This window comes from Micropterus dolomieu, linkage group LG19, assembly GCF_021292245.1.
Source record: "Micropterus dolomieu isolate WLL.071019.BEF.003 ecotype Adirondacks linkage group LG19, ASM2129224v1, whole genome shotgun sequence".
In the NCBI taxonomy this organism is placed as follows: domain Eukaryota; kingdom Metazoa; phylum Chordata; class Actinopteri; order Centrarchiformes; family Centrarchidae; genus Micropterus; species Micropterus dolomieu.
In genome coordinates, this window is record NC_060168.1 from 14,213,763 (window position 1) to 14,223,755 (window position 9,993).

The window sequence follows — 9,993 nt, forward strand, 5'->3', positions numbered from 1 at the left end:
CTCTCTGACTTGTGACAAATCATTGATTTGGGTGATGAGTTAATTTTGTAACAAAAATCGTGTATGGCCCTCTCCTCCTTACTCTCCTCATAACAAGCTGCCATAGTGAACACATAAGCCTGTTACCTTCCTGATGGGTTTTCAGAGCACAGTGGTAACCCAATTAGTCATGCCACCCACCCCTCCAAAATGTGGCACTTTTCCAGAACAAAATGCTTAGCTGGTTTAATATATTCCTCTCACCTAGATACCCTAAACAGTCACAATGCATCCTGTCACTGAGGCAAATACACTTGTGGTTCACAGATTTTCCATTCTATTTGCCTGCATATATATATATATATATATATATATATATATATATATATATATATATATATATATATATATATATATATATATATATATATATATATATATATGTATATATATATATATACACACACAGTATAGGCTGGGCCTGTGACTAGTTTAGTGTATTTTTTACAGATGTAAAATTTGCTGTGGAAATACATGTAAAAGAAAAGGCTTCTTAACTTCAAAGTCTGGTGCTTTTTTTATGGAAATGAAGTGTGCACAAGCCGAATCCACTTGTAAAAAGGGCTGAGTTATCATTGGCACACTTCACTCTACAGTAGCAGCGCTGCTTATATAAGGTCCCACTGCCTCCTGTTAGATCATTGCTGACCCCTAATGGTGAAAATGAGGAGCTACAGAAAGGTCAAATGGGACAAAGTCAGAAAAACAGCCATTAAAACAACCAAGATGAGGCTTGATTGTATTATAGTCACAAGAAGGTGTAACATTTATTGAGAATTAAATACAGAATTAGTAAAAGTGACAATGAAGCAGAACTGAGAAAGCCTATCACTGCTGCACGTACATGAAAACCACAATTTACATTTTATTTACAAATAAACAAATACAAGGCAAATCTGATGTATCATGTGGCACAATGTGGCACTGGATACTGTGTACCATGCGGTGAAAAAAAAATCATCATGATAAACAAAGAAACCACGACTACCAGATGTTTGGCCTCTATTTTAAACACAGAAAACTAAAAATACACTAAATATATATATTTTGCATTTCCCACCTTGATACAAACCTGATACAACAGAATTTTAACTGAATAAACACTGGTTTTACTATTATTAACTTTATAGTCAGTGTTCAAAGTATCCCAGGGTCATTTTGTTGTTTGGTGGTGTTTCATCTTATTCTTGAGGATTTCTGAAGATGCAGTCCAGCAAGAATGACGTTTGATAGGTTAGAAAATGAGCTTTTAATGCCAATGGAAAATAAAACAAATTTCAGCAGTGAAAAAAATGAAAATGAAAACAACTGTTAGAAATTGTCTGGATGTAAAAATCATAAAGTGTCCAGCTTATGCAGGGTTCGCGGGGGGCAGGAGCCAATCCCAGCTGACATTGGACAGAAGGTGGGGTACACGCTGGACAGGTCATCACAGGCCACACAGAAACAAACAACCATATACTCATATTTACACCTAAGGGCAATTTAGAGTCACCAAGTCACCTAGCCTGCATGTCTTTGGACAGTGGGAGGAAGCCGGAGCACCTGTAGAGAACCCATGCATATACGTGGAGAACACGCAAACTCCACATAGAAAGGCCTGGGATGACCCAGGCTCAAACCCAGGATCTTCTTTATGTGAGGTGACACTGCACTATGTTCAACCAAATTAAGATGCTGTAGTTTAGGACAACATATTAAAGTCTCCGCTGACACAAACTAAATGAATACACAAGAATACAAAAGAACCATTGTGTTTTACATGAAGGTGTGACTTTTGCTCTGACTGGAAACTCTTGTTCTCAAGTTGTGGGCTGCAGTAGTATCACTGCCTATGAATGGCTGGATAAAAAGGGCGAAATGTAGGAAATCAGTCACTTAAGCTGGAGTAGATGAGGCAATATGAGACTTAAAGGGAAATAGCTACAAGGTAAAGAACAACGTTTCAACACAAAACAAGACCTGGAATTAAAGGAACAACAACACGATATGTGACAACGTAAAAGCACGAAGTTGGAATTTTACTTTTAAAAAAATCGACTCAGTGCGTGAGATGCTTTTCAGGATGATTGATGACGTGTGGTGCCTTTAATATAAGCAACCAGCAGATGGCAGACCCAATTCCTTTACAGGCAGTGGTTAAAAGGTTGCACTGACAGATGGTAAATTCAGACCGTCCTTCACAGACTGAGAGAATCTAACTGCGTCCAAAATCTCACATTGCAATATATTGACAGAAATCAATCTGCAATATTAATCTTACACCAAATTCACTGCACTAAAGATACAAGTGACAGCTTTAGAAATGACCCAGTAAGCCAACCAGGAGCACTGACAGAGATTCTGCCTCCTGCCTAATTCTTATCCTAAAACAGCAAATCACACTGCAGTCTCATACTGAAGCTTAGGTCAAACAGTAACATGTGTTAAAATGATGCTCATGTGAGCTTCACACAGTGAGTGTCCATAAAAGTCATATCGTTCATTAAAAGCCCTCCACTAGATCCACTCATGCTCCATGTGAGCCTACCACGTGGGCATCATGTCAGGAAACCACAGGCGGCCCAGGTGCTTGGACACCTCACAGTGGATCTGCTCCATGTTGTAGCTATTGTCTGGGATCAACACCTCCTCCATGATTGACAGCTGAGTCAGCCTGCCCCCACACATCTTTACAAACTCCACAAAGCCACTGCAGGTCACTTCACATTCGCCCAGCCCGATGGCCGTCAAGCTTTTGCAGCGTTCGGCGATACGGATCAGCTCCTCATCCAGGGGCTCAAGGCCGTTGGCGCACACCACCAGCTCCACCAGCCGGGGGCAGTTCAGTCCGATGCGGCCCAGCATCTCTTTGCTAACTGCCCGGCCAAAGTACAGGTGGGTGACGGGGGTCTCCTCACAGAAGAAGGGCTCAAACTCCTCCTCATAAAGGTAGAAGTACATGACGATGTTGACCTTGGGTGAGTGTCGGACCAAAGCCTCCCAGCTGCTTCTTTTGATGGTGTGAAATTGTGTCTGGCCAGGGTTTTCGCTCACCACGTCAATGCGCAGGTGCTCCAAGTGGACGTGTTTTTCAGAGGAGAGGGCAAGCAGGAGCTCATCACTCAGGAGATGGTAGTTCAACGCCAGCTCCCTGAGGCCATGGCACTGGTCTGCAACACACAGGATACCTGAGGACAGAAAGAGAAGTCATGTGAATGGGAATGGATGCTTTTTTTAAAAAAAACAAATAATCCCTGCGGCTCTAGGGATAGATTGCCATACAGATAATTATGCTGACCCTCTAGCACCACCATGAGGTTAACATTTTTGTTTTTGAATGTTTTGAATGTCTGCTGTCTTGAAAACAGACATTCATCACTTGGGTCATCCCTTTAAAACTTAGAGTTTATGACCAAATATCTGAAATATAATGACATTCCCATCATCCTCAGCTGTACTTTATGTTTAGTGCTTATTAGCAAACTATGATGGTGAACATGATAAATATAGGTAGGTAGGTAGATTTATTTTGTCATAACATAACAGGTTATAGAGTGAAATTGGGTTTGTAACTCCCTTCTGCTACATAGCAGACAATATCCATTAATATAGAAGCAATTACAAAAATGGTGAACAGAAATAAACTAGATTCATTTTGCTTGGATGTGCTGTAAGATAGTCACAAATTAAAGCAACATGGAGCGTCCTGGTGGCCTAAGACACTGACCATTTACTTGCAAAATCCCGGTTCAAGCACGGCTCAGGGACATGTATAGTTACCTGCTGGGGAGACATGAGGACAGCTGCTCATCTTCAGTAACTTCAGGGTGTCGCTGTTGTTGGCAACCAGCACCTTCAGGGATGGGTCATCCACTGGCGTATCGTCAATCCTGATGGAGGACAGGGACTTGGAGTTGACAAACACCACTGTCAGTGCCGACACAAAGTGAGCCTGAGGAGGGACAAAGAATTGTGTTTGAACAAAAATCTTTTTGTTTTTACCAAATAAATGTACAGAATTAGGGGTATTTTTACCAAATAAAATGAAAATAGAATGTGTTGACATGTGCATGTGAAGCAAAGGCAGTATCTTACCTGAGACACATCCATGAAGCTGGGCCGTGCTGTGGAAATCAGCCCCAGGGTCTTAATGGTGCAGTTCACCAGCTGGGAGAGAATGTTACATGCTGCCTCTGCAGATTCTGTGCAGCTGTCCACCTGATTTACCAACAGAGATTCACCATTTAGGTAAAAGCAAAAACACACACACACAAAGGACAGGAGAGATGGAGGTGTAAGAATAATCTCAGCCTAGATGTGTTAAACCCACTAATGCTGAGACAGCTGATGCGTCATGAACAGTTCTGCAGCAGATGGTTTGGATTAAGGAGGGCACATATTGTTTTTGAGCAGCTGTGTTGTGAAAATAGAGGAGGAGGTCAAAAGAGAGAAGAAATGTGCGACAGCAGGGAAGGCTCTTACCTTGAAGCTGACGTACTGCAGGTGCTGAGCGTGCTTCTTGATGATCTGCTGAATTAGGTCAGGGTGAGTGGAGCGCAGGTAAGACGTAGCCGGCTGATTGAGCTCAAACTCAAACCTTCTCCACAGGTCAGGGGTGTGAAAGACGTCATTCCAGCAGCGGCACACAGACGAGGCCCTGGCCCGGTCGATGAGGGACAGATGCTGGAAGATCTGGAGGACCACGTGGTAGGGCAGGTTACCCCAGTCCTGTGAAGAAGTCGGGGCAAAGCCGGATGCCCTCTGCTTCTTAGCCCTGTCCTCATGGGAGGGGAAGGGCTGGCACTTTGATTTGAGACCTGTCCTTCCTCGCTTCATCCTGAAACAAGTCAGCACATTGTGGGATCATTAGATGAGGAATGGTTCAAAGTTTAAACACAAACAGTAAAATTATTTATGCACAGTGTGTACATTTTTAATAGTGTATTACAACCTGGGAGTCACAGTTTCTCTCAGGTTCTCTCTATGCTAAGTACCTCTCGAGGTGTATTTATGAGATAACTACCATTTTTTTTATGTAGGCAGGGAGAGAGATAATTGCTGTATTTTAGGTGAAATTAACAATCATAAAAAACAATAATTATTATTGACAATAATAAAAAGATGGTAATTATCTAAGAACTATACCTCAAGAAGTACTTAACACTTTCAATAAGCAAGTTTGTCAGTGGTTTTGAGTATAAACATCTCAACCTCTGTTTTAACCCTATGTCCCAAGTAGCCTAGTAGTATTTTTTTATTATTATTATTGTACTCTTTTAGCTTTTGACACACTGGTTGGTATTATAATAAATAAATCAGTCATAATAAAAAATAATGGTTTATTGAACAGCTCATTTGATCACACAGCTCTTCTACTGTTCACTGAGTAAACAAATCAGTCACTGTAGCCCATACACACACTGAGTCACACTTGAGCCCATCGCCTATGTCCTCCTGTAGGCCTACTCTAACACTCGACACAAAAATTTCCCAAGAGCCATCTTTTAAAGTAAAACTTGTTTTTAACACTGGAACAACTACATGTGTGTTGTGAAACAAAACAAGAACCACACATCATGATCATCACAACACAAAATTGCCAAGTTGATGGAACCTGAACCGAAGCGTCTACGAGTAGTTAGATAATAAATAATGAGAAACTCACCTCAAAAACATGTCATAACACTGGACAAATTAAGATGTTTTCCACTGGTCTTTGGAAGAAATCCTTGCCTCATATGATGTAGGGGAGAGCAGGATAAGTTGTCTCGTGTGTAAGTTGTCACACTGCTCATAACTCCAACACTAGAGACTCTATGTCAAAAAACAAATAGCCATTTTGTGTGACTTCTTTTTCTATGTTCAACTTCCTGTTCACATGTGGTCAAGTTCACTCTAATCTGAGGTGAGCACAATTTTATTATTTTTTGGCTTCAAAAGTAAAACATTTGCACTTTACATTTTATGTATTCCAACCTTATTAGGTATGAATGTTCAAAATGATAACTTTACACAAAGTAGAGGAGACAATAACGCGTCTTTTAATACTTCAACTGAAGTGCTATGTTAAGCTAACCTTGAGATTTAGCCAACATTAGCACACATGTCAGTTTGGGGCAAGTTGTCTCAATGACTTTGGGGCAAGTCGTCACCCAGCCCCAGTACAAAAAAACACATAGAACATGCTAAAAAAACTATGTGAAATTGTGTAATTACCTCTGACACTAGTATTAAATGATACTGTAAATAGAATCTTACACACTGTAGTTTACAGCAGCAGCCATATGCCTTGACAAGACTGAATTCATGACAGAGTATATACGGTCTTATACCGTAGGCATGTAGTATGTTAGTAGATACAAACACACACACACACACTACATGATCCAGTTATTAATTTAGTTAGGCAACAAGGGTAGCAGACAAATAAGCTTGTAATTAATTTGTAATTGCAAGGAGGAATGTGTTTTTGAAGGAAGGAAGAAAATTATAAACAGAAGACAGAGAATGACAGTACACCGCCTGACATAATGTTAAAAGCAGTCAGGCAGGTGAAGTTGAAGAACAAATCAATCAGAAGTGCAGCTAAGGATTTTGACGTAAGCCGCTGACATCTCTTTTGGCTTCATGTGGAGCCATTTTCATACAATATTCGAAAGAAGACGTGGTTTAAGTGTGTGAAATGCAACAAATGGGCCCGCGATGCTTGCACCTCAGGCCAGGCAATTTATGTGTGCCAGAACTGTGACTCATGTCTGATTAGTCAGATACATATGTACGTCATACAAAAATGCACATTGTTGCATTAGTGTGTTTAAACACCACATCTGTTTTGTTAAGAAGTTACACATTTAAGCAAGTTATCTGCAGCATTACATTCAATTACCATAGATCTATTTGCACTCCAGAGAACGTTTGATTTCAAAGTTCAAAGAAAGACGTTGTTCCACTTAATGTGTGCTCTGCCAACATTTTTGCCACAATTCCCTAGGCTTGATTGTTGATTGATTTTACTTTTAGTTCTGGTCACAAATTGAAATTGAAATCAATATTCACAATTAAGTGTTCTAACTGTTTGATAATCCAGTGTGACAATTTACCCTATGCAGTGTGACAACCTACCTGCCGATGGGGCAAATTGTCACAAGCGCACACTCTCTATTCAACAGTCTACAGCTCCATAATGTGATAAGATATGAAGATGCAATGAATATAAAACTTCTGCCCAAGACTTCATTCTTTCATTTGGTTTGACATTTCTACCATTGTGATGTATGGTGCTCAGTAAATATTAGATGGTGTGAAAAGTGTGACAACATACCCCGCTATCCCCTATTAAATAAAAACTCATCATTGAATAAGTGCATATAATTCTCATGGCTGTCTTACCGAGGAGTAGACAAAAGAGGAGAGCGAGGCATCAACTTCCTAAAAAGATAATTTTACTCTCTTGTCTCAGTCGGATTTAGATCACCTGCTGAAAGACACTAAACCAAATCACGTTGTGGTTTCAGCTTTGAAATCTTTCCAAATCACATCACGCTGTCCTTGGGATGCTCACACAAACAACTTCTGCTGGCAGAAGAGGAATGTAGAAAGGGAAATTTTCTTTTCTGTGGTTTTGGTTTCTTATTCCAGAAGTGGTTTCATTTTGATGATTAGACAGACATTATCAAGGTTGTCAACATAATTTCTTCTCTCCTGTTGTTTGGTCTCAATCCATGAAGTGATAGGAGGTAGTTACATTTATTAGATTTTGCTGAAAATTGCAGAATAATGTTACAAAAGTACCAACTCTTTTTAGATGTGTGCCGTCAATTCACAAAAAATATACACCTGCAAATGAGAGACCTCCATAGAGCAGCAACAATTTTTTTTTAAATCATGCAAAGTGACACATTTCTGCTGCTATCAGCCATGAAATATGCTGTGAACACAAAGTCAGAGCCTCATTCAGAGCATTTATCTCACTGATTCAGAAAAAATGTCTTCACATCTGATTTCTTTCTTTTTGCTTACTTTGTTGCACAAATTCATATAAATAATGCATACATGTTTTACTTTTTATTTTATTCTTACTGGGAATAGTTTTTCAGTAAACAATTTAGATGTTACCTTTCAACTTTATTCAAAACATAGTCAGGTAAAGTCCCTTGAGGCAAACTGTGATTTGTCACATTGTGCTATATAAATAAAATTGACTTGACCCCAGTATGAATTGACATTTCTCCCACACTGTCCTCCATTTCTATCTCAGCTTGCCCAGCCAAACTGTTAACCAACCAAACCTATTCTCTACTTTGAATTAGAAGTCCAGTAATAATGTATTAAATCCAGTAGGTGGCATTGTGTCCACAAGTCTGAACCATCCGCAAGCTTTTAAGGTCTGTGACATCAGTTTTTCCATGAAAAACAGACGGGGAGAAAATAAAAGCCAATCAATTAATCTGCAGGGTGTATGAAACTTTTTTTCAATGCTGTAATCTGATTAACTAGGGACATAGGTCATTTTCTACTAAACAATAGACAAGCATTCTAAAGGTGAATAGAGTCAACACATGACAAGTAGACACATTCAGCAAGCAGTTGCCTATAGAAATCTGCAGACTCCTTTGTTCTCGCAACGTTGACCATCACTCAGGCATCGGGACGCTTTCATAAATGTTCTCAGCAGCTGAGGTGTTGAGATGTTGAAGTGTCTTCCTCGGCAGAAATCCTCTCTCTGGTTTGAAGAAATACAAATGTTAAAATGATATCTGATGATACAGACGCCCGATTTAAATGTGTAAAGTAAATCTGAATGGCACATGAGTCACAAACTATAATTCGTTCCACACTTACGCATAAATAAGACGAGGATTATGATGATGGTGAGGAAGAAAATAGCTACTATCCTGCCAATGTTCCCCACTTCCAGGAAGGCTTTGAATTCTTCCTGCAATGAAAATTAACCTTCTCATGAGGGACTGGGTCATTTATAAGTGGCACATAGTTTATGTGCCATAAATATTCAGTATATTGGAAACTGTTTTCTTACTTTCAGCCTTAAAGGGTAATCTCGGTATTTAAAACCATTTAAACCTTTCACATATTTTGGGGTTGAAATGACTAGTAGGTACCAAAGGTTTTGGAATACGAGTAGCTGCACGCTCAGACTGTTACACTGGGTGTCTGACAACATCATGGAAAGGATGAGTGACTCCCGGTGACAACCCTTTGTTTTAAACAAGGAAATGAAGTCTCACTCAAGGAAAAATCTCGCTCTGAAATCTTGTGAGAGGCGACCTGTTGCAGGAAACCCCATCTTGAAGGACATCTCAATTCCTAAAAATTCACCTCAAGGTGCGAGGATTGAGGAGGCTAGCTGGAGGAGCTATAAGCGAGGATACCTGTATCCAACAAAGGTTAAAATCAAGGGCAACTGGACTTGGTTGAAGATACTGGAAGACGTTTCGTCCCTCATCCAAAGGACTTCTTCAGTTCTGACTGACTGGCAGGGAAACTCAGCTATTTAACTTCAGTGGGGTCGTTGGCCGGGTCATCGATACGATGGTTCGTTAGTGTTCCTTGTTGCTGTGACGACAGTCGTTACAGTCGTTAAGACTACCTGTGGCCAAGACTGAACGACCATCGTTGGTATCTTCACCTGAGGCCAATAGGTTACATTTGTTGAGTTTCCTGGGAAGTGATGAAAGGACAGCATTGTAAGTGGGGGATAAGTGGTGGCGTAGACCCCCTCCTCTGTTCAATGATGGCTTCTCAACCCTAGTGTAGATGGCTTCCTTGACACCTCTTTCAAACCATCCATCTTCTCTGTCTAAAATGTGCACCTGGTGGTCCTCAAACGAGTGTCCTCTGTCCTTCAAATGTAAGTAGACTGCAGAGTCTTGACCTGAGGAGTTGGCCCTTCTGTGTTGAGCCATGCGTTTGTGTAGTGGTTGTTTAGTCTCCCCAATATACAGGTCTGTGCAT

At 40.3% G+C, this 9,993-nt stretch overlaps 1 protein-coding gene across 1 annotated transcript in view; it reads right to left on the reverse strand.

Moving 5' to 3' along the window:
* Positions 1-1,269: 1,269 nt before the first annotated feature.
* fbxl3l (F-box and leucine-rich repeat protein 3, like) overlaps positions 1,270-9,993 on the reverse strand; it is a 10,353-nt gene continuing 1,629 nt past the window's right edge. Inside the window, exons 2-6 of the mRNA XM_046029701.1 lie at positions 5,687-5,835; positions 4,504-4,858; positions 4,117-4,239; positions 3,802-3,973; positions 1,270-3,209 (exon numbers count right to left, since the gene is read on the reverse strand). Coding sequence (XP_045885657.1) covers positions 2,566-3,209; positions 3,802-3,973; positions 4,117-4,239; positions 4,504-4,858; positions 5,687-5,697 — 1,305 coding nt within the window. The 5' untranslated portion in view covers positions 5,698-5,835 and the 3' untranslated portion in view covers positions 1,270-2,565. The remainder of the gene's footprint in view (positions 3,210-3,801; positions 3,974-4,116; positions 4,240-4,503; positions 4,859-5,686; positions 5,836-9,993) is intronic.